The sequence below is a fragment of the Pseudophryne corroboree genome, chromosome 4, assembly GCF_028390025.1.
Source record: "Pseudophryne corroboree isolate aPseCor3 chromosome 4, aPseCor3.hap2, whole genome shotgun sequence".
Classification (NCBI taxonomy): Eukaryota; Metazoa; Chordata; class Amphibia; order Anura; family Myobatrachidae; genus Pseudophryne; species Pseudophryne corroboree.
This window is the reverse complement of record NC_086447.1, coordinates 6,887,921-6,914,852: the sequence shown is the minus strand read 5'-3', so window position 1 is coordinate 6,914,852 and position 26,932 is coordinate 6,887,921. Positions and strand designations below refer to the sequence as shown.

At 49.3% G+C, this 26,932-nt stretch overlaps 1 protein-coding gene across 2 annotated transcripts in view; it reads left to right on the top strand.

Moving 5' to 3' along the window:
- GCKR (glucokinase regulator) overlaps positions 1–26,932 on the top strand; it is a 125,932-nt gene that overhangs the window by 40,063 nt on the left and 58,937 nt on the right. For both annotated transcript variants that reach the window (XM_063914927.1, XM_063914928.1), the window contains exons 8-13: positions 11,984–12,037; positions 21,033–21,127; positions 21,200–21,305; positions 22,642–22,757; positions 23,418–23,516; positions 24,475–24,572. In XM_063914927.1, the coding sequence (XP_063770997.1) occupies positions 11,984–12,037; positions 21,033–21,127; positions 21,200–21,305; positions 22,642–22,757; positions 23,418–23,516; positions 24,475–24,572 (568 nt within the window). The remainder of the gene's footprint in view (positions 1–11,983; positions 12,038–21,032; positions 21,128–21,199; positions 21,306–22,641; positions 22,758–23,417; positions 23,517–24,474; positions 24,573–26,932) is intronic.

The window sequence follows — 26,932 nt, the reverse complement described above, 5'->3', positions numbered from 1 at the left end:
TTACATAGTGCTGTACACCAAGGGCATACACATACTGTACATAGGACACACAGTAAGAGCACTGACATGTTACATAGCGCTTTACACCAAGGCATACACATACTGTACATAGGACACACAGAGCACTGACATGTTACACAGCAATGTACACCAAGACATACACATACTGTACATAGGACACACAGAGCACTGACATATTACATAGCACTGTACACCAAGACATACACATACTGTACATAGGACACACAGTAAGAGCACTGACATGTTACATAGCGCTGTACACCAAGGGCATACACATACTGTACTTAGGACACACAGTAAGAGCACTGACATGTTACACAGCTCTGTACACCAAGACATACACATACTGTACATAGGACACACAGAGCTCTGACATGTTACACAGCGCTGTACACCAAGACATACACATACTGTACATAGGACACACAGAGCACTGACATGTTACACAGTGCTGTACACCAAGGGCATACACATACTGTACATAGGACACACAGAGCACTGACATGTTACATAGCGCTGTACACCAAGGGCGTACACATACTGTACATAGGACACACAGAGCACTGACATGTTACATAGCGCTGTACACCAAGGGCATACACATACTGTACATAGGACACACAGTAAGAGCACTGACATGTTACATAGCGCTGTACACCAAGGCATACACATACTGTACACAGGACACACAGAGCACAGACATGTTACATAGCACTGTACACCAAGGGCATACACATACTGTACATAGGACACACAGTAATAGCACTGACGTGTTACATAGCGCTGTACACCAAGGCATACACATACTGTACATAGGACACACAGAGCACTGACATGTTACACAGTGCTGTACACCAAGGGCATACACATACTGTACATAGGACACACAGAGCACTGACATGTTACATAGCGCTGTACACCAAGGACATACACATACTGTACATAGGACACACAGAGCACTGACATGTTACATAGCACTGTACAACAAGGACATACACATACTGTACATAGGACACACAGAGCACTGACATGTTACATAGCGCTGTACACCAAGGACATACACATACTGTACATAGGACACACAGTAAGAGCACTGACATGTTACACAGTGCTGTACACCAAGGACATACACATACTGTACATAGGACACACAGAGCACTGACATGTTACATAGCGCTGTACACCAAGGACATACACATACTGTACATAGGACACACAGAGCACTGACATGTTACATAGCACTGTACACCAAGGACATACACATACTGTACATAGTACACACAGAGCACTGACATGTTACATAGCACTGTACACCAAGGACATACACATACTGTACATAGGACACACAGAGCACTGACATGTTACATAGCGCTGTACAACAAGGACATACACATACTGTACATAGGACACACAGAGCACTGACATGTTACATAGCGCTGTACACCAAGGACATACGCATACTGTACATAGGACACACAGAGCACTGACATGTTACATAGCACTGTACACCAAGGACATACACATACTGTACATAGGACACACAGAGCACTGACATGTTACACAGCGCTGTACACCAAGACATACACATACTGTACATAGGACACACAGTAAGAGCACTGACATGTTACACAGTGCTGTACACCAAGGGCATACACATACTGTACATAGGACACACAGAGCACTGACATGTTACACAGTGCTGTACACCAAGGGCATACACATACTGTACATAGGACACACAGTAAGAACACTGACATGTTACATAGCGGTGTACACCAAGGACATACACATACTGTACATAGGACACACAGAGCACTGACATGTTACATAGCGCTGTACACCAAGGACATACACATACTGTACATAGGACACACAGTAAGAGCACTGACATGTTACACAGTGCTGTACACCAAGGGCATACACATACTGTACATAGGACACACAGAGCACTGACATGTTACACAGTGCTGTACACCAAGGGCATACACATACTGTACATAGGACACACAGTAAGAACACTGACATGTTACATAGCGCTGTACACCAAGGACATACACATACTGTACATAGGACACACAGAGCACTGACATGTTACATAGCGCTGTACACCAAGGACATACACATACTGTACATAGGACACACAGAGCACTGACATGTTACATAGCACTGTACACCAAGGACATACACATACTGTACATAGGACACACAGAGCACTGACATGTTACATAGCACTGTACACCAAGGACATACACATACTGTACATAGGACACACAGAGCACTGACATGTTACATAGCACTGTACACCAAGGACATACACATACTGTACATAGGACACACAGAGCACTGACATATTACATAGCGCTGTACACCAAGGACATACACATACTGTACATAGGACACACAGAGCACTGACATGTTACATAGCGCTGTACACCAAGGACATACACATACTGTACATAGGACACACAGAGCACTGACATGTTACATAGCACTGTACACCAAGGACATACACATACTGTACATAGGACACACAGAGCACTGACATGTTACATAGCGCTGTACACCAAGGCATACACATACTGTACATAGGACACACAGTAAGAGCACTGACATGTTACATAGCGCTGTACACCAAGGGCATACACATACTGTACATAGGACACACAGAGCACTGACATGTTACACAGCGCTGTACACTAAGGACATACACATACTGTACATAGGACACACAGAGCACTGACATGTTACATAGTGCTGTACACCAAGGCATACACATACTGTACATAGGACACACAGTAAGAGCACTGACATGTTACATAGCGCTGTACACCAAGGGCATACACATACTGTACATAGGACACACAGAGCACTGACATGTTACACAGCGCTGTACACTAAGGACATACACATACTGTACATAGGACACACAGAGCACTGACATGTTACATAGCGCTGTACACCAAGGGCGTACACATACTGTACATAGGACACACAGAGCACTGACATGTTACACAGCGCTGTACACCAAGACATACACATACTGTACATAGGACACACAGTAAGAGCACTGACATGTTACACAGTGCTGTACACCAAGGGCATACACATACTGTACATAGGACACACAGAGCACTGACATGTTACATAGCACTGTACACCAAGGACATACACATACTGTACATAGGACACACAGAGCACTGACATGTTACATAGCGCTGTACACCAAGGACATACACATACTGTACATAGGACACACAGAGCACTGACATGTTACATAGCGCTGTACACCAAGGACATACACATACTGTACATAGGACACACAGAGCACTGACATGTTACATAGCGCTGTACACCAAGGACATACACATACTGTACATAGGACACACAGAGCACTGACATGTTACATAGCGCTGTACACCAAGGACATACACATACTGTACATAGGACACACAGTAAGAGCACTGACATGTTACACAGTGCTGTACACCAAGGGCATACACATAATGTACATGGGACACACAGAGCACTGACATGTTACACAGTGCTGTACACCAAGGCATACACATACTGTACATAGGACACACAGTAAGAACACTGACATGTTACATAGCGCTGTACACCAAGGACATACACATACTGTACATAGGACACACAGAGCACTGACATGTTACATAGCGCTGTACACCAAGGACATACACATACTGTACATAGGACACACAGAGCACTGACATGTTACATAGCACTGTACAACAAGGACATACACATACTGTACATAGGACACACAGAGCACTGACATGTTACATAGCACTGTACACCAAGGACATACACATACTGTACATAGGACACACAGAGCACTGACATGTTACATAGCGCTGTACACCAAGGACATACACATACTGTACATAGGACACACAGAGCACTGACATGTTACATAGCACTGTACACCAAGGACTTACACATACTGTACATAGGACACACAGAGCACTGACAAGTTACATAGCGCTGTACACCAAGGCATACACATACTGTACATAGGACACACAGTAAGAGCACTGACATGTTACATAGCGCTGTACACCAAGGGCATACACATACTGTACATAGGACACACAGAGCACTGACATGTTACATAGCGCTGTACACTAAGGACATACACATACTGTACATAGGACACACAGAGCACTGACATGTTACATAGCGCTGTACACCAAGGGCGTACACATACTGTACATAGGACACACAGAGCACTGACATGTTACACAGCGCTGTACACCAAGACATACACATACTGTACATAGGACACACAGTAAGAGCACTGACATGTTACACAGTGCTGTACACCAAGGGCATACACATACTGTACATAGGACACACAGAGCACTGACATGTTACACAGTGCTGTACACCAAGGGCATACACATACTGTACATAGGACACACAGTAAGAACACTGACATGTTACATAGAGCTGTACACCAAGGACATACACATACTGTACATAGGACACACAGAGCACTGACATGTTACATAGCGCTGTACACCAAGGACATACACATACTGTACATAGGACACACAGAGCACTGACATGTTACATAGCACTGTACACCAAGGGCATACACATACTGTACATAGGACACACAGAGCACTGACATGTTACATAGCGCTGTGCACCAAGGGCATACACATACTGTACATAGGATACACAGAGCACTGACATGTAACATAGCGCTGTACACCAAGGGCATACAAAATACTGTACATAGGACACACAGAGCACTGACATGTTACATAGCGCTGTACACCAAGGGCATACACATACTGTACATAGGACACACAGTAAGAGCACTGACATGTTACATAGCGCTGTACACCAAGGGCATACACATACTGTACATAGGACACACAGAGCACAGACATGTTACATAGCACTGTACACCAAGGGCATACACATACTGTACATAGGACACACAGTAAGAGCACTGACGTGTTACATAGCGCTGTACACCAAGGGCATACACATACTGTACATAGGACACACAGAGCACTGACATGTTACATAGCGCTGTACACCAAGGCATACACATACTGTACATAGGACACACAGAGCACTGACATGTTACATAGCGCTGTACACCAAGGCATACACATACTGTACATAGGACACACAGAGCACTGACATGTTACATAGCGCTGTACACCAAGGACATACACATACTGTACATAGGACACACAGAGCACAGACGTGTTACACAGCGCTGTACACCAAGACAAACACATACTGTACATAGGACACATAGATCACTGACATGTTACATAGCGCTGTACACCAAGGGCATACACATACTGTACATAGGACACACAGAGCACTGGCATGTTACACAGTGCTGTACACCAAGGGCATACACATACTGTACATAGGACACACAGTAAGAACACTGACATGTTACATAGCGCTGTACACCAAGGACTTACACATACTGTACATAGGACACACAGAGCACTGACGTGTTACATAGCGCTGTACACCAAGGCATACACATACTGTACATAGGACACACAGAGCACTGACGTGTTACATAGCGCTGTACACCAAGGACATACACATACTGTACATAGGACACACAGAGCACTGACGTGTTACATAGCGCTGTACACCAAGGGCATACACATACTGTACATAGGACACACAGAGCACTGACATGTTACATAGCGCTGTACACCAAGGCATACACATACTGTACATAGGACACACAGAGCACTGACATGTTACATAGCGCTGTACACCAAGGGCATACACATACTGTACATAGGACACACAGAGCACTGACATGTTACATAGCGCTGTACACCAAGGGCATACACATACTGTACATAGGACACAAAGAGCAATGACATGTTACATAGCGCTGTACACCAAGGGCATACACATACTGTACATAGGACACACAGTAAGAGCACTGCCATGTTACATAGCGCTGTACACCAAGGGCATACACATACTGTACATAGGACACACAGAGCACTGACATGTTACATAGCACTATACACCAAGGGCGTACACATACTGTACATAGGACACACAGTAAGAGCACTGACATGTTACATAGCGCTGTACACCAAGACATACACATACTGTACATAGGACACACAGAGCACTGACATGTTACACAGTGCTGTACACCAAGGGCATACACATACTGTACATAGGACACACAGTGCACTGACATGTTACATAGCGCTATACACCAAGGCATACACATACTGTACATAGGACACACAGAGCACAGACATGTTACATAGCACTGTACACCAAGGCATACACATACTGTACATAGGACACACAGAGCACTGACATGTTACATAGCGCTGTACACCAAGTGCATACACATACTGTACATAGGACACACAGTAAGAGCACTGACATGTTACATAGCGCTGTACACCAAGGGCATACACATACTGTACATAGGACACACAGAGCACTGACATGTTACATAGCGCTGTACACCAAGGGCGTACACATACTGTACATAGGACACACAGAGCACTGACATGTTACATAGCGCTGTACACCAAGGGCATACACATACTGTACATAGGACACACAGAGCACTGACATGTTACATAGCGCTGTACACCAAGGACATACACATACTGTACATAGGACACACAGAGCACTGACATGTTACATAGCGCTGTACACCAAGGGCATACACATACTGTACATAGGACACATAGTAAGAGCACTTACATGTTACATAGCGCTGTACACCAAGGGCATACACATACTGTACATAGGACACACAGAGCACTGACATGTTACATAGCGCTGTACACCAAGACATACACATACTGTACATAGGACACACAGTAAGAGCACTGACATGTTACATAGCGCTGTACACCAAGGGCATACACATACTGTACATAGGACACACAGTAAGAGCACTGACATGTTACATAGCGCTGTACACCAAGGGCATACACATACTGTACATAGGACACACAGAGCACTGACATGTTACATAGCGCTGTACACCAAGGGCATGCATATACTGCACATAGGACACACAGAGCACTGACATGTTACATAGCGCTGTACACCAAGGACATACACATACTGTACATAGGACACACAGAGCACTGACATGTTACATAGCACTGTACACCAAGGACATACACATACTGTACATAGGACACACAGAGCACTGACATGTTACATAGCGCTGTACACCAAGGCATACACATACTGTACATAGGACACACAGTAAGAGCACTTACATTCCTGGCTTATACTGTATGATAAGTGTAGTTACCGCCTCCCCTCCCCTGCGCTCCTCTCCATCACAATGCAATCCTCTACCCCAGCGCATGCCTCCCCTCCCCTGCGCTCCTCCCCGTCACAATGCAATCCTCTGCCCCAGCGCATGCCTCCCCTCCCCTGCGCTCCTCCCCATCACAATGCAATCCTCTGCCCCAGCGCATGCCTCCCCTCCCCTGCGCTCCTCCCCATCACAATGCAATCCTCTGCCCCAGCGCATGCCTCCCCTCCCCTGCGCTCCTCCCCATCACAATGCAATCCTCTGCCCCAGCGCATGCCTCCCCTCCCCTGCGCTCCTCCCCATCACAATGCAATCCTCTGCCCCAGCGCATGCCTCCCCTCCCCTGCGCTCCTCCCCATCACAATGCAATCCTCTGACCCAGCGCATGCTTCCCCTCCCCTGCGCTCCTCTCCATCACAATGCAATCCTCTGCCCCAGCGCATGCCTCCCCTCCCCTGCGCTTCTCCCCATCACAATGCAATCCTCTGCCCCAGCGCATGCTTCCCCTCCCCTGCGCTCCTCTCCATCACAATGCAATCCTCTACCATAGCGCATGCGTCCCCTCCCCTGCGCTCCTCCCCGTCACAATGCAATCCTCTGCCCCAGCGCATGCGTCCCCTCCCCTGCGCTCCTCCCCATCACAATGCAATCCTCTGACCCAGCGCATGCTTCCCCTCCCCTGCGCTCCTCTCCATCACAATGCAATCCTCTGCCCCAGCGCATGCCTCCCCTCCCCTGCGCTCCTCCCCATCACAATGCAATCCTCTGCCCCAGCGCATGCCTACCCTCTCCTGCGCTCCTCCCCATCACAATGCAATCCTCTGCCCCAGCGCATGCCTCCCCTCCCCTGCGCTCCTCCCTGTCACAATGCAATCCTCTGCCCCAGCGCATGCGTCCCCTCCCCTGCGCTCCTCCCCGTCACAATGCAATCCTCTGCCCCAGCGCATGCGTCCCCTCCCCTGCGCTCCTCCCCATCACAATGCAATCCTCTGCCCCAGCGCATGCCTCCCCTCCCTTGCGCTCCTCCCTGTCACAATGCAATCCTCTGCCCCAGCGCATGCTTCCACTCCCCTGCGCCCCTCCCCATCACAATGCAATCCTCTGCCCCAGCGCATGCCTCCCCTCTCCTGCGCTCCTCCCCATCACAATGCAATCCTCTGCCCCAGCGCATGCCTCCCCTCTCCTGCGCTCCTCCCCATCACAATGCAATCCTCTGCCCCCGCGCATGCTTCCCCTCCCCTGCGCTCCTCCCCAACACAATGCAATCCTCTGCCCCAGCGCATGCCTCCCCTCCCCTGCGCTCCTCCCCATCACAATGCAATCCTCTGCCCCAGCGCATGCCTCCCCTCCCCTGCGCTCCTCCCTGTCACAATGCAATCCTCTGCCCCAGCGCATGCGTCCCCTCCCCTGCGCTCCTCCCCGTCACAATGCAATCCTCTGCCCCAGCGCATGCGCCCCCTCCCCTGCGCTCCTCCCCATCACAATGCAATCCTCTGCCCCAGCGCATGCCTCCCCTCCCCTGCGCTCCTCCCTGTCACAATGCAATCCTCTGCCCCAGCGCATGCGTCCCCTGCGCTCCTCCCCGTCACAATGCAATCCTCTGCCCCAGCGCATGCTTCCCCTCCCCTGCGCTCCTCCCCATCACAATGCAATCCTCTGCCCCAGTGCATGCGTCCCCTCCCCTGCGCTCCTCCCCGCCACAATGCAATCCTCTGCCCCAGCGTATGCGTCCCCTCCCCTGCGCTCCTCCCCGCCACAATGCAATCCTCTGCCCCAGCGCATGCCTCCCCTCCCCTGCGCTCATCCCCGCCACAATGCAATCCTCTGCCCAAGCGCATGCGTCCCCTCCCCTGCGCTCCTCCCCGCCACAATGCAATCCTCTGCCCCAGCGCATGCTTCCCCTCCCCTGCGCTCCTCCCCGCCACAATGCAATCCTCTGCCCCAGTGCATGCTTCCCCTCCCCTGCGCTCCTCCCCGTCACAATGCGATCCTCTACCCTAGCGCATGCGTCCCCTCCCCTGCGCTCCTCCCCGCCACAATGCGATCCTCTGCCCCAGCGCATGCGTCCCCTCCCCTGCGCTCCTCCCCGCCACAATGCGATCCTCTACCCCAGCGCATGCGTCCCCTCCCCTGCGCTCCTCCCCGTCACAATGCAATCCTCTGCCCCAGCGCATGCTTCCCCTCCCTTGTGCTCCTCCCCATCATAATGCAATCCTCTGCCCCAGCGCATGCTTCCCTTCCCCTGCGCTCCTCCCTGTCACAATGCAATCATCTGCCCCAGCGCATGCGTCCCCTCCCCTGCGCTCCTCCCCGTCACAATGCGATCCTCTACCCCAGCGCATGCGTCCCCTCCCCTGCGCTCCTCCCCGCCACAATGCGATCCTCTGCCCCAGCGCATGCGTCCCCTCCCCTGCGCTCCTCCCCGCCACAATGCAATCCTCTGCCCCAGCGCATGCGTCCCCTCCCCTGCGCTCCTCCCCGCCACAATGCAATCATCTGCCCCAACGTATGCGTCCCCTCCCCTGCGCTCCTCCCCGCCACAATGCAATCCTCTGCCCCAGCGCATGCCTCCCCTCCCCTGCGCTCATCCCCGCCACAATGCAATCCTCTGCCCAAGCGCATGCGTCCCCTCCCCTGCGCTCCTCCCCGCCACAATGCAATCCTCTGCCCCAGCGCATGCTTCCCCTCCCCTGCGCTCCTCCCCGCCACAATGCAATCCTCTGCCCTAGCGCATGCGTCCCCTCCCCTGCGCTCCTCCCCGCCACAATGCGATCCTCTGCCCCAGCGCATGCGTCCCCTCCCCTGCGCTCCTCCCCGCCACAATGCGATCCTCTACCCCAGCGCATGCGTCCCCTCCCCTGCGCTCCTCCCCGCCACAATGCAATCCTCTGCCCCAGCGCATGCCTCCCCTCCCCTGCGCTCATCCCCGCCACAATGCAATCCTCTGCCCAAGCGCATGCGTCCCCTCCCCTGCGCTCCTCCCCGCCACAATGCAATCCTCTGTCCCAGCGCATGCGTCCCCTCCCCTGCGCTCCTCCCCGTCACAATGCGATCCTCTGCCCCAGCGCATGCGTCCCCTCCCCTGCGCTCCTCCCCGTCACAATGCAATCCTCTGCCCCAGCGCATGCTTCCCCTCCCCTGCGCTCCTCCCCGCCACAATGCAATCCTCTGCCCAAGCGCATGCGTCCCCTCCCCTGCGCTCCTCCCCGCCACAATGCAATCCTCTGCCCCAGCGCATACGTTCCCTCCCCTGCGCTCCTCCCCGCCACAATGCAATCCTCTGACCCAGCGCATGCTTCACCTCCCCTGCGCTCCTCCCCGCCACAATGCAATCCTCTGCCCCAGCGCATGCTGCCACCTGCGGAGTGCAGTAAGGACGGGGACGGAAATAAGTGACGTCTTATACAGGCGGATCTGTGCTTACTGCCGGTACATGGTAAACCCTCCCAAACTGGCTCCTAGGTGACTCCAATACAGCAAAGGGCCCAGCACAGAAGGGCCCCAAAAAGAAGAAAGACCAATATGGGGGTAACATTCCAAATGACAGGAAAAGGTGTTATTCTATAAGGAACCTGCACAGGTGTTCTGGGTGTGATAGGTCAGGGGAATATGCAGGATTTGGCGAGGGGGTTTCCGTGAGTGGGTGTGTATGTACTGTATGTATATGTGCATGTATGTGTACTGTACGATATAGATTCAGAATATATATATATATATATATATATATATATATCACATTCATACGGTATATACATACACCAACAAACACATATACACAAACACACACACACTCTCAAACTTCCATATACAGTGTTGTGTAAAATCCACCAGGGTGGCGGCAGTGTGAGGACGGAGGGCGCGGCTGTGGTTGGGCACGCACAGTCAGCAGAGGTCAATTACGACTGTCAGTGGGGCCGGCCGCAGCTGGGGAGAGCAGGGATAGGAGTTGCGTCTCTTGCGGCGGCAGCGGTGCCCTCAGGGTGGCGGCGCCCCGGGCAAAAAGCCTGATTGCCCGTGGCAAGAGCTGGCCTTGAGGCAGCCAAGGGTACCACAACACGAGGTTTGGGATCCACTGCACTAGACCCTTGTTCAGCTCCAGGTCCATGTGAACCATTATCCAGCCTTACTGTGATACATAATATCCTGCGGTATTAACACTTTATTCATTCATTTATATTAAATTGCTTATGCTGTAATTCTCCATGTTCAGCACTAAGGGCGATGGACACTTGGCGGCTCATGATGGACACTTGGCGGCTCATTATAACTGAGAGATGATATTCCCCTAGTTTGCAGAGGAGAATTAGACCTGTAGCGTTTATGGTGAAGATTCTCTGCATCATCGGGGAGTAGCGCTCCCAAATAAAAAACATCATTATTCAGCTAGAAGACAGGTCTCCGTTGTGCTATAGTCCCTGTCATTGCAAAGTCCATAAAACACCCGGCAAGCAGAGAGTGGACCCTCAGGACACAACTTCCACTAATTCTGCAGGCTTCATCAGGAAGTTCTCTGACACCCATATATTTTATGTATTCTGTCATGTCCTCGCCAGTATTTATTTGGGGTCTTAGCTCAGTTCTTATGTTAACAGATTATCCACTGCTTCATTTACACTAATGATGGATCCTACTGTTCTCCAGGTCTGTGAAGGGAAGAAGAAGGTCGTCTTTATCGGGATATCCTGCAGCTTATCTGTGAGTATTACCAGTCCGCTAACCTACCACACTGTACAGGAACATTGGTGGTCATTCCGAGTTGTTTGCTCGCAAGCTGCTTTTAGCAGCTTTGCACACGCTAAGCCGCCGCCTACTGGGAGTGTATCAAAATAGCGAATAGACACTTCTTAGCAGTTTCTGAGTAGCTCGACACTTACTCGGCATCTGCGATCAGTTCAGTCAGTTTCGTTCCTGGTTTGACGTCACAAACACACCCAGCGTTCACCCAGACACTCCCCCGTTTCTCCAGCCACTCCCGCGTTTTTCACAGAAACTGTAGCGTTTTTTCACACACTCCCATAAAACGGCCAGGTTCCGCCCAGAAACACCCACTTCCTGTCAATCACATTACGATCACCAGAACGAAGAAAAAACCTTGTAATGCCGTGAGTAAAATACCTAACTGCATAGCAAATTTACTTGGCGCAGTCGCACTGCGGACATTGCGCATGCGCATTAGCGACTATTCGCTCCGTTGCGAGAAAAAAATACAGAATGAACAACTCGGAATGACCCCCATTGTGTCAGTTCTCTTACGTTGTACTGGAACGTTGTGTCAGTTCTCTTACGTTGTACAGGAACATTGTGTCAGTTGTCATACATTGTACAGGAACGGTGCGTCAGTTCTCTTTAGAGATGAGCGGGTTCGGTTCGTCAAGATCCGAACCCCCCCAAACTTCACCTATTTTACACGGTTCCGAGGCAGCCTCGGATCTTACCGCCTTGCTCGGTTAACCCGAACGAGGACGAACGTCATCATCCCGCTGTCGGATTCTCGCGAGATTCGTCTTCCATATAAAGAGCCGCGCGTCGCCGCCATTTTCACTCGTGCGTTGGAGATTGAACGGAGAGGACGTGGCTACGTTCTCTGCCTGAAAAGCTCCATATCTGTGCTCAGTGTGCTGCAAATATCTGTGCTCAGTGTGCTGCATTGTGGGGACCACCAGTATATAATAGTAGTACCGTACAGTAGGCCATTGCTGTATCTTGCAGCTCTGTGTCAGACTCAGTTCTAGACAGTATCCTGATCAGTGCTCAATATCTGCTGCATTGTTGTGTGACCAGTATATACTATATAGTAGTACAGTGCAGCATTTTGGTGACCACCAGTATAGTACAGTACAGTAGGCCATTGCTGTATCTTGCAGCTCCGTGTCACTGCAAGTATCCATTCCATATCTGTGCTGTATTGTTGTGAGCAGTATATAGTAGAACAGTGCAGCATTTTGGTGACCAACAGTATACACTTGTACAGTGCAGTAGGCCATTGCTGTATCTTGCAGCTCCGTGTCACTTCAAGTATCCATATCTGTGCTGCATTGTTGTGAGTAGTATATAGTAGTACAGTGCAGCATTTTGGTGACCACCAGTATATATAGTAGTACAGTACAGTAGGCCATTGCTGTATCTTGCAGCTCCGTGTCACTTCAACTATCCATATCTGTGCTGCATTGTTGTGAGCAGTATATAGTAGTACAGTGCAGCATTTTGGTGAACACCAGTATAGTAGTACAGTACAGTAGGCCATTGCTGTATCTTGCAGCTCTGTGTCACTTCAAGTATCCATATCTGTGCTGCATTGTTGTGAGCAGTATATATAGTAGTACAGTACAGTAGGCCATTGCTATTGATATAATAATATTACTGGCATATAATTCCACACATTAAAAAATGGAGAACAAAAATGTGGAGGGTAAAATAGGGAAAGATCAAGATCCACTTCCACCTAGTGCTGAAGCTGCTGCTACTAGTCGTGGCAAATACGATGAAATGCCATCAACGTCGTCTGCCAAGGCCAATGCCCAATGTCATAGTAGAGAGTGTGTAAAATCCAAAAAGCAAAAGTTCAGTAAAATGACCCAAAAATCTAAATTAAAATCGCCTGAGCAGAAGCGTAAACTTGCCAATATGCCATTTACGACACGGAGTGGCAAGGAACGGCTGGGGCCCTGGCCTATGTTCATGGCTAGTGGTTCAGCTTCACATGAGGATGGAAGCACTCATCCTCTCGCTAGAAAAATGAAAAGACTTAAGCTGGCAAAAGCACAGCAAAGAACTGTGCGTTCTTCTAAATCACAAATCCCCAAGGAGAGTCCAATTGTGTCGGTTGCGATGCCTGACCTTCCCAACACTGGACGGGAAGAGGTGGCTCCTTCCACCATTTGCACGCCCCCTGCAAGTGCTGGTAGGAGCACCCGCAGTCCAGTTCCTGATAGTCAAATTGAAGATATCACTGTTGAAGTACACCAGGATGAGGATATGGGTGTTGGCGCTGAGGAGGAAATTGACAAGGAGGAATCTGATGGTGAGGTGGTTTGTTTAAGTCAGGCACCCGGGGAGACACCTGTTGTCTGTGGGATGAATAAGGCCATTGACATGCCTGGTCAAAATACAAAAAAAAATCACCTCTTCGGTGTGGAATTATTTCAACAGAAATGCGGACAACTGGTGTCAAGCCGTGTGTTGCCTTTGTCAAGCTGTAATAAGCAGGGGTAAGGACGTTAACCACCTAGGAACATCCTCCCTTATACGTCACCTGGAGCGCATTCATCAGAAGTCATTGACAAGTTCAAAAACTTTGGGTGACAGCGGAAGCAGTCCACTGACAACTAAATCCCTTCTTCCTCTTGTACCCAAGCTCCTGCAAACCACCCCACCAACTCCCTCAATGTCAATTTCCTCCTTAGACAGGAAAGCCAATAGTCCTGCAGACCATGTCACTGGCAATTCTGACGAGTCCTCTCCTGCCTGGGATTCCTCCGATGGATCCTTGAGTGTAACATCTACTGCTGCTGGCGCTGCTGTTGTTGCTGCTGGGAGTCGATCATCATCCCAGAGGGGAAGTCGGAAGACCACTTGTACTACTTCCAGTAAGCAATTGACTGTCCAACAGTCCTTTGCGAGGAAGATGAAATATCACAGCAGTCATCCTGTTGCAAAGCGGATAACTCAGGTCTTGGCAGCTTCGGTGGTGTTAAACGTGTGTCCGGTATCCAGCGTTAATTCACAGGGAATTAGAGAATTGCTTGAGGTTGTGAGTCCCCGGTACCAAATATCATCTAGGTTCCATTTCTCTAGGCAGGCGATACAGAGAATGTACACAGACATCAGAAAAAGACTCACCAGTGTCCTAAAAAAATGCAGTTGTACCCAATGTCCACTTAACCACGGACATGTGGACAAGTGGAGCAGGGCAGACTCAGGACTATATGACTGTGACAGCCCACTGGGTAGATGTATTGCCTCCCGCAGCAACGACAGCGGCGGCACCAGTAGCAGCATCTTGCAAACGCCAACTCGTTCCTAGGCAGGCTACGCTTTGTATCACCGCTTTCCAGAATACGCACACAGCTGACAACCTCTTACGGCAACTGAGGAAGATCATCGCAGAATGGCTTACCCCAATTGGACTCTCCTGGGGATTTGTGACATCGGACAACGCCACCAATATTGTGCGTGCATTACATGTGGGCAAATTCCAGCACGTCCCATGTTTTGCACGTACATTGAATTTGGTGGTGCCGAATTTTTTTAAAAACGACAGGGGCGTGCAAGAGATGCTGTTGGTGGCCCGAAGAATTGTGGGCATTCAACCACCGCGTGCCGAAGACTGGAGCACCATCAAACACTCCTGAACCTGCCCCGCCATCAGCTGAAGCAAGAGGTGGTAACGAGGTGGAATTCAACCCTCTATATGCTTCAGAGGATGGAGGAGCAGTAAAGGCCATTCAAGCCTATACATCTGCCTACGATATAGGTAAAGGAGGGGGAATGCACCTGACTAAAGCGCAGTGGAGAATGATTTCAACGTTGTGCAAGGTTCTTCAACCCTTTGAACTTGCCACACGTGAAGTCAGTTCAGACACTGCCAGCCTGAGTCAGGTCATTCCCCTCATCAGGCTTTTGCAGAAGCAGCTAGAGAGATTGAAGGAGGAGCTAAAATGGAGCGATTCCGCTAGGCATGTGGGACTTGTGGATGGAGCCCTTCATTCGCTTAACCAGGAGTCACGGGTGGTCAATCTGTTGAAATCAGAGCACTACATTTTGGCCACCGTGCTCGATCCTAGGTTTAAAGCCTACGTTGTATCTCTCTTTCTGGCAGACACAGGTCTGCAGAGGTTCAAAGACCTGCTGGTGAGACACTTGTCAAGTCAAGCGGAATGTGACCCGCCAACAGCTCCTCCTTCATTTTCTACCGCCACTGGAGCTGCCAGGAAAAGGATCAAATTTCTAAAACCACCCGCTGGCGGTGATGCAGGGCAGTCTGGAGCGAGTGCAGACATCTGGTCCGGACTGAAGGAACTGCCAACAATTACTGACATGTCGTCTACTGTCACTGCATATGATTATGTCACCATTGAAAGAATGGTGGAGGATTATATGAGTGACCGCATCCAAGTAGGCACGTCAGACAGTCCGTACGTATACTGGCAGGAAAAAGAGGCAATTTGGAGGCCCTTGCACAAACTGGCTTTATTCTACCTAAGTTGACCCCCTTCCAGTGTGTACTCCGAAAGAGTGTTTAGTGCAGCCGGTAACCTTGTCAGCAATCGGCGTACGAGGTTACTTCCAGAAAATGTGGAGAAGATAATGTTCATTAAATTGAATTATAATCAATTCCTCCGTGGAGACATTCACCAGCAATTGCCTCCAGAAAGAACACAGGGACCTGAGATGGTGGATTCAAGTGGGGATGAATTAATACTCTGTGAGGAGGAGGATGTACACAGTGAAAGGGGTGAGGAATCGAGGGATGAGGAGGAGGTGGACATCTTGCCTCTGTAGAGCCAGTTTGAGCAAGGAGAGATTGATTACTTCTTTTTTTGGTGGGGGCCCAAACCAACCAATCATTTCAGCGACAGTCGTGTGGCAGACCCTGTGGCTGAAATGATGGGTTTGTTAAAGTGTGCATGTCCTGTTTATACAACATAAGGGTGAGTGGGAGGGCCCAAGGACAATTCCATCTTGCACCTCCTTTTTTTTTTTAAAATCTTTGCATCATGTGATGTTTGGGGCCAATTTTTATAAGTGCCATCCTGTCTGACACTGCAGTGCCACTCCTAGATGGGCCAGGTGTTTGTGCCGGCCACTTGGGTCGCTTAGCTTGGTCGTCCAGCGACCTCAGTGCAAATTTTAGGACTAAAAATAATATTGTGAGGTGTGAGGTGTTCAGAATAGACTGGAAATGAGTGGAAATTATGGTTATTGAGGTTAATAATACTATGGGATCAAAATGACCCCCAAATTCTATGACTTAAGCTGTTTTTGGGGGGTTTTGAAAAAAAACACCCGAATCCGACAAAAAAGTTTAAGGGAGGTTTTGCCAAAACACGGCCGCGGAACCGAATCCAAAACCAAAACACAAAACCTGAAAAATTTCCGGTGCACATCTCTAGTTCTCTTATGTTGTACCGGAAAAGGTGTGTCAGTTCTCTTACATTGTACAGGAACATTGTGTCAGTTCTCTTACATTGTACAGGAACATTGTGTCAGTTCTCTTACATTGTACAGAAACATTGTGTCAGTTGTCATACATTGTACAGGAACATTGTGTCAGTTCTCTTACATTGTACAGAAACATTGTCTAAGTTATCATACATTGTACAGGAACCTTGTGTCAGTTCTCTTGCATTGTACAGGAACATTGTGTCAGTTCTCTTACATTGTACAGAAACATTGTATCAGTTGTCATACATTGTACAGGAACATTGTGTCAGTTCTCTTGCATTGTACAGGGACATTGTGTCAGTTCTCTTACATTGTACAGTAACGTTGTGTCCGCTCTCTTACATTTTACAGGAACGTTGCGTCAGTTTTCTTCCATTGTACAGGAATGTTGTGTCAGTTCTCTTACATTGTACTGGAACGTTGCGTCAGTTCTCTTACATTGGCCCTCATTCCAAGTTGATCGCACCAAGCAACTTTTTGCTGCTGGTGCGATCAACTAATCTCTGCCTATGGGGGAGTGTATTTTTGCATACATCTCTTACATTGTACAACCTCAACCAGCACCATGCCTCTAATAGCACCATGCCTCCACCTAGCAACATTCCTCCACCAATCACCAGGCCTCCACCCAGTAACATTCCTCCACCCAGCACCATGCCTCCACCCAGCACCATGCCTCCACCCAGCACCATGCCTCCACCAAGCACCATGCCTCCATCCAGTACCATGCCTCTGTCAGCAATATGCCTCCACTCAGCACCATGCCTTCACCCATTACAGTGCCTGTACCCAGCACCATGCCTGCACCCAGCACCATGCCTGCACCCATTACAGTGCCTGCACCCAGCACCATGCCTGCACCCATTACAGTGCCTGCACCCAGCACCATGCCTGCACCCATTACAGTGCCTGCACCCAGCACCATGCTTGTACCCATTACAGTGCCTGTACCCAGCATCATGCTTGTACCCATTACAGTGCCTGTACCCAGCACCATGCCTGTACCCATTACAGTGCCTGTACCCAGCACCATGCTTGTACCCATTACGGTGCCTGTACCCAGCACCATGCTTGTACCCATTACAGTGTCTGTACCCAGCACCATGCTTGTACCCATTGCGGTGCCTGTACCCTGCACCATGCTTGTACCCATTACAGTGCATGTACCCAGCACCATGCTTGTACCCATTGCGGTGCCTGTACCCAGCACCATGCTTGTACCCATTATGGTGCCTGTACCCAGCACCATGCTTGTACCAATTGCGGTGCCTGTACCCAGCACCATGCTTGTACCCATTGCGGTGCCTGTACCCAGCACCATGCTTGTACCCATTGCGGTGCCTGTATCCAGCACCATGCTTGTACCCATTGCGGTGCCTGTACCCAGCACCATGCTTGTACCCATTGCGGTGCCTGTACCCAGCACCATGCTTGTACCCATTATGGTGCCTGTACCCAGCACCATCAAAAAGGTAGTGCACACATCAGCTATAATGTCAATAAAATAACGAGATAGTATTGTTACAATTATTTACACATATAAATGGGTATTAAACAACATAATATCATCATAAAATATAAATAACACTCCTGGGAATGTATTAAAACCAATGTGTATATATAATATAATCATCATTACAAAACCAGGATGAATATTAACCTCCTATAAACATAACAGAATGTGACACATGTTGAATAATAACCTTAGTAGGTGATGTGGAAAGAGGAATGGGATCACACCCATATATCAGAGTCATATTGTAATTCATAGTGCAAATAGCATCCAAACTGCACAGAAATATTTACTTCCAGTCAGTCCTATGTATAAACTGATGGTGTAATAAAGGTAACTCCAGTGGCTGTAATGCAGGTAGGACACCTCAGTGTCAGTGCAGTGGGAATGCTACTCCTGTTTACTCACAGGTGAATCTGCAGCTAAAACTCACCACTGGTTAAGCAGGTAACACTTCTGTGAGTGACCTGGCACCTGTTTGTGTCAGGATATGTTTGTGATCTGCCAACTAGGGTTGTGCGGTGAGGTAAATGGCTGGGAAGGCACTGGCTAGTACCAGAGCCAGATTTACATACAATGTATGAGCCCAAGGGCACAGGTGCAGCAGTATATACATGGGAGCATTATACACAGGTGCAGCGGTATATACATGTGGGCATTATACACAGGTGCAGCAGTATATACATGTGAGCATTATACACAGGTGCAGCGGTATATACATGGGGGCATTATACACAGGTGCAGCGGTATAAACATGTGGGCATTATATACAGGTGCAGCGGTATATACATGTGAGCATTATACACAGGTGCAGCGGTATATACATGGGAGCATTATACACAGGTGCAGCAGTATATACATGGGGGCATTATACACAGCTGCAGTAGTATATACATGGGGGCATTATACACAGCTGCAGCGGTATATACATGGGGCATTATACACAGGTGCTGCGGTATATACATGTGGGCATTATACACAGGTGCAGCGGTATATACATGTGAGCATTATACACAGGTGCAGCGGTATATACATGGGAGCATTATACTCAGGTGCAGCGGTATATACATAGGAGCATTATACACAGGTGCAGCGGTATATACATGTGGGCATTATACACAGGTGCAGCGGTATATACATGTGGGCATTATACACAGGTGCAGCTGTATATACATGTGGGCATTATACACAGGTGCAGCGGTATATACATGTGGGCATTATACACAGGTGCAGCGGTATATACATGTGAGCATTATACACAGGTGCAGCGGTATAAACATGTGGGCATTATACACAGGTGCAGCGGTATATACATGTGGGCACTATACACAGGTGCAGCGGTATATACATGTGAGCATTATACACAGGTGCAGCGGTATATACATGGGAGCATTATACTCAGGTGCAGCGGTATATACATAGGAGCATTATACACAGGTGCAGCGGTATATACATGTGGGCATTATACACAGGTGCAGCGGTATATACATGTGGGCATTATACACAGGTGCAGCTGTATATACATGTGGGCATTATACACAGGTGCAGCGGTATATACATGTGGGCATTATACACAGGTGCAGCGGTATATACATGTGGGCATTATACACAGGTGCAGCGGTATAAACATGTGGGCATTATACACAGGTGCAGCGGTATATACATGTGGGCACTATACACAGGTGCAGCGGTATATACATGTGAGCATTATACACAGGTGCAGCGGTATATACTGCTGGAAATTCGGTGAGTTATGATCAGAGATGTACGGATAAGGTAGGCGGGGGTGGGGGAGGGGGGCACTGCCTCACCTGCCATAGACTTTTTACTCCAGGGCTTTCACAATAAAAAAAATGATTAGAATAATAGAAGATATTTATAATATAATCTGTGTATTTTTAGTTGCTTTATATAGGCATATACAGTATGATAGTATGACAGGACAGGCTCGGCCTCACCCCACCACACGTCACTGCTGTCACCTATGTCTGTGACCTGTCCATGTCCCCTCAGGCTCCCTACATTGCTGGTCAGCTGGACTTCTGTATGAAGAACCTGGATGTGTTCCTGCCGGTCCTGGTGGGATATAATCCGGTCACTATGGCCAGGTGAGTGAAGAGATGAAGCCGTGGTGTCTCCATAGCAGCAATGTGGGGCTCACTCATGCTGTTACCTCCTAGGAATGAGCGGATAGACGGCTGGCACTCTACATTCCGACAAGTAGCTGAGCGGATGCAGAACCTCCATGACACCCAGAGAGCCTTTGTGCTGAATCCGGCTGTTGGCGTAAGTCTATAAAGCTCCCAGGAGGGATGATCGCCGTCCTCACCTACCTGCCTTCCCTGCGTCACCTTCTCAGCCTGTCCTCCTGCACTCCATGAGTCCCCGCATCCTCCTGCGCCACTGCCGCGGCCGCAGACATAACAGGCCTCATGCTGGTTGGCGCATGCAGAATACAGCAGCGTATTTACACCCATGTGCCGAGGCGTATGTATACCAAAGTGCGGGAGTAGCGTGGGCCAGGCTTACGTCACGCACACATCAGGAACACTTACATACATGTGGCGAGGCGTATGTATACCAAAGTGCGGGAGTAGCGTGTGCGCCCGGATTACGTCACGCACACATCAGGAACACTTACACGCATGTGCCGGGGCGTATGTATACCAAAGTGCAGGAGTAGCGTGGGCCAGGCTTACGTGACGCACACATCAGGAACACTTACATACATGTGCCGTGGTGTATGTATACCAAAGTGCAGGAGTAGCGTGGGCCACATCAGGAACACTTACATACAGCATGCTGTACCTCATCCCCTGTACCTCAGCACACTGTACCCCCTGTACCTCATCCCCTGTACCTCAGCACACTGTACCCCCTGTACCTCAGCCCCTATACCTCAGCACGCTGTACCTCATCACGCTCTCCCTCAACCCCTATACCTCAGCATGCTGTGCCTCATACCCTGTACCTCAGCACGCTGTACCTCATCCCCTGTACCTCAGCACGCTGTACCTCATCCCCTGTACCTCAGCACACTGTACCTCATCCCCTGTACCTCAGCCCCTATACCTCAGCACACTGTACCTCATCACGCTCTCCCTCATCCCCTGTACCTCAGCACGCTGTGCCTCATACCCTGTACCTCAGCACGCTGTACCTCATCCCCTGTACCTCAGCACGCTGTACCTCATCCCCTGTACCTGAGCCCCCTGTACCTCAGCACGCTGTACCTCAGCCCCTGTACCTCAGCACGCTGTACCTCATCCCCTATACCTCAGCATGCTGTTCCTCATCCCCTGTACCTCAGCACGCCGTACCTCATCCCCTATACCTCAGCACGCTTTACCTCAGCCCCTGTACCTCAGCACGCCGTACCTCATCCCCTATACCTCAGCCCCTGTACCTCAGCACGCTGTACCTCATCCCCTATACCTCAGCATGCTGTTCCTCGTCCCCTGTACCTCAGCACGCCGTACCTCATCCCCTATACCTCAGCATGCTGTTCCTCATCCCCTGTACCTCAGCACGCCGTACCTCATCCCCTATGCCTCAGCATGCTGTGCCTCCTCTGTAACATGAAGCCAGCTCTGAATGTCTCTCTCCCTCTTCTCCTACTCAGCCTGAAGGTGTCTGTGGCTCCTCCCGTATGAAAGGCGGTAGCGCCACGAAAATCCTGCTGGAGACGCTGTTCTTAGTGGCGCACAAGGCCAGCTCCAATGTAGAGGTGACAGAGAAGTGAGTACCAGCATTGTCTCATTGTGACCTAGTGTCTGGGAGCGGCCACCACTGATTACAGAGCCACCGCCATCTCCTCGCCTCGTCTGTCCCTCACACAGCTAGACATTGGTGGCGCCGGGATTCATCAATAGTCACTCCGAGGGGTGACCCCAAAATGCCTGCTCCTGTCACAGTGTATGAGCCGGAGTGCAGCCAGACATGTCTCCCAGGGCAGCCCAGCATGATGAAATGGGATTGGCCTGCCAGGCCATGCTCCCTTCCCGCAAGGCCACTCCCCCTTTCCGGTGGTGCACGTTTTTGGCGCAAACAGGGAATTTCCACCGCACCAGGTGTCTCTGTCCCTAGTGACGCCCCTGCATAGAATGTGTCACTTGTACCTCATATCATATGTATATCCCTGTGACCAAGGGCTAGGGCCAGCCAATCAGCAGAAGCCGTTAGCGCCCCCACGCCCTGATAATAACACTCGTATGTCATATTACATTGATATGACATACGGCATGCTTACTATGTTATGAATAATGATGAATATACTCATTTACCTTATGCTGACCATTCTTGCACCCTTTGGGAGATTTTTTGCAAATCTATTGTTTAACAGTCACCGTGTACAAAGAGACAGCCCCATACCTCACGCCTCCTTCTGGTTATTTGTAGATGCCTCCTGGAAATCCTCAGGACCTACGAGCGGGCTCACAAGGTGACATACTCGCACAGCAAGAAGATAGCGGCGCTCCTCAAGCAAGCAGGAACAAGGTCTGTCTGCAGTAATTATGGGACATGTGTTTCCCAGCACTGGCCACTAGGTGGCAGCAGCCACTCACACATGAGGCTGGCGTGGAAGCCAAACACTTCTACAAGGTTTTGTGAAACAAGAAGTTATTTGGGGAAATCTGTAGAAGTAACCATATCCCTCCGATCATACGTATATAACACTGTATATTGGGGGTCATACCGGGTTGATCGCTCGCTGCTGATTTTCGCAGCGCAGCGCAGCGATCAGGTAAAAAAATGGCAAAACTGTGCATGCGTAAACACAGCAATGCGCACATGCTTCGTACGGGTACAAAGAGCATGATTGATGTGCAATGGTTCTAGCGACAATTCCATTCGCACAGCCGATCGCAAGGAGATTGACCGGAAGACGGCGTTTGTGGGTGTCAACTGACCGTTTTCTGGGAGTGTTTGGGAAAACGCAGGCGTGTCCAGGCGTTTGCAGGGCGGGTGTCTGACATCAATTCCGGGACCTTCGTCGCTGGATTCATTGCACAGGATAAGTAACTACAGGGCTGCTCGGCTGCACAGGCGTTCACACACTTGCAAAGTGAAAATACACTCCCCCGTGGGCGGCGACTATGCGTTTTCACGGCTGCTAAAAGTAGCTAGCGAGCGATCAACTCGGAACGAGGGCCCTAGTCTGAGAAGAGAGGCGGTGTGATGGCGAGTGCTTCCGCTGAGTGGAAATCTGCAATATATGCCACGTTACAGGGGAGAACGCAGAGATAAGACGCACGCTGGTAACAGTGCGCAATGACCTCATACCTGGGCTTAGTTTGCAGGTTAGCCAGTTGGCAGCTTCTGCCATAGACGTTGGCACACAGTAACATAGCAGAGACAGTGCGTGCGAGGGGCGAGCACCGCGCAGTAACATTACCGCACCGAGTGATGGGTCCAGCTGTGACACTAACGCTGGTTGTCTCCTCCCTGTCTGCAGCCTACAGAAGAAGGGACATCTGTACATCCTGGGCTGGGGAACGTTGGGAATAATTGGTATAATGGATGCCGTGGAATGCGTTTCCTCATTTCATGCAGGTAATGTCGTTGTTTATTACCCCAGCGTCCCAGCCCTGTCCGGCTCTGTCACCCTCTTTCCCAAACTGACGTCATCGATTCACATCTAAAGATCAAAAATTCATTGAAAATTGTGCAACCTTTGATGGGCTAAACACATTGCTCTAATTCATGATAGGTGAGCATGTTCCAGCGGGATAACCGCATATTCCCCATCCCCCAACTGCCAGCTTCTTACCCCAATTCACATCTGGTACCTAAAATGTTTATTTGTGGACTGGCCCAAGGGATGCTGTCCAGAAGGTCAAACTCCTCACCTTCTCTTCCCATCCAGAAAGCTTCACACTTATCCAGATTTACTGTACCCTTGAGATGGAGCCTCAGAGTATTTACAGATGAGGTTAGCTATGCCACGTGCCTCTGCCAGGACTACCGTGATGTAATTTGTGTAGGCCACTACCCTAAATGGAAACTCTAGGACCAGCTGCACACCCTCTACACTACCGTTCTCTATATCCGCCAAATGAGGGGATAGTTTGCGAATACATATAGAATAGGGTTCAGGGGGCAGCCCCGATGGACACCAGAATTAACCGAAAAGGTAGAACCTACCCAATCGTTCACAAGTGGGAAGCTCTCAGTCTGGCTGTAAATAACACAAGGCCAATCCACCACCATCCCTGGAAGACCAGTCCTTTCCAGCTAGGCCCACAGGTATTCAAGATTCACCTGGTCATAAACTTAGACTGATCCAATGCCAGTAAGTACTTTACCCATTTCTCAGCCCGACACCGCTCTATGGCCTCCCGGACGCCAAGGACAGCACTAAAAGTGCTACAGCCCTTCACCGCACAATACTGAGATGGGGAAAGCAGTTGTCCTGATAATTCCAACAACCTGTTGAACACTTTTACCAAAACCTTTCTGCCAGTATTGAAAAGAGCAATGGGGCACCAGTCCTCAATACGAGACCGAGCCTTAACCTTACATAGCAGTATGAGAGCAGATAACCTGATAGAAGGAGGGACAACTACCTCATCCAGGCACACATTAAAAACTTTTACAAGGCGAGGAATCAAGAGGTCTGAAAAAACTCAGATGTTAAACTATCTGGGCCTGGAGATTTTTTTTAAAGTCAGCCCATCAATGGCCTTCCTGACTTCCTCTGCAATCACATCACTACCCAAGGTTTCAGAAGAGGCATCCAGGTCACAAAGTCCAGGTGTCTCCCTCAGAAATCTCTCCATCCTTTCTCTGATGAGTGGCTGCTCCGATAATACATAGTAACATAGTAACATAGTATCTGAGGTTGAAAAAAGACAATTGTCCATCGAGTTCAACCTATTTGTGGTCTCCTATGCTGATGATTTGACTAAAATTTCTGACTGATGCTGCTGTCAGCCGTTGCATTTTATCCCTATTTATAGTAACTATAATGCATGACTATGCACCATACCCCTGGACATCCTTATCCATTAGGAATTTATCTAACCCATTCTTAAAGGTGTTGACAGATTCCGCCATTACAACTCCCTCGGGCAGGGAATTCCAAACATGTATTGTCCTTACCGTGAAAAAGCCTTTACGCCGTATTGTGCGGAATCTCCTCTCCTCTAACCTGAGCGAGTGTCCACGAGTCCTCTGTGTTGATCTAACCAAAAACAGGTCCCGCGCAAGCTCTGTGTATTGTCCCCTTATATATTTGTAGATGTTGATCATATCCCCTCTTAGTCTCCGCTTTTACAATGTAAACATGCCTAGTCTTTCAAGTTTTTCCTTGTATTCCATCGTCTCCATGCCCTTAATTAGTTTGGTCGCCCTCCTCTGTACCTTTTCAAGCTCCAGGATACCCTTTTTGTAGTACGGTGCCCAGAATTGTACACAGTATTCGAGGTGTGGCCTCACAAGTGATTTATATAACGGGAGTATAATACTCTCGTCCCTAGCATCAATTCCCCGTTTTATGCATGCTAATATCTTATTAGCCTTCTTTGCTGCAGTCCTACTTTGGGTACTACTGCTTAGCTTGCTATCTATGAGGACACCTAAGTCCTTTTCCAGTACAGAATCCCCTAATTTTACCCCATTTAGTAGGTAGGTGTAATTTTTGTTCTTGTTACCACAGTGCATTACCTTACACTTGTCTGTGTTGAAGCGCATTCTCCATTTGGCTGCCCATGCTTCTAATTTAACTAAGTCGTTCTGAAGAGACTCGGCATCCTCCTCTGTATTTATAGCTTTACACAATTTGGTATCATCTGCAAAAATTGACACCCATGCTCTCTAGACCTTCTGTTAGGTCGTTAATGAAAATATTGAACAATAGCGGTCCTAATACTGAGCCTTGCGGCACACCACTTAGCACTTCAGTCCAAGTTGAA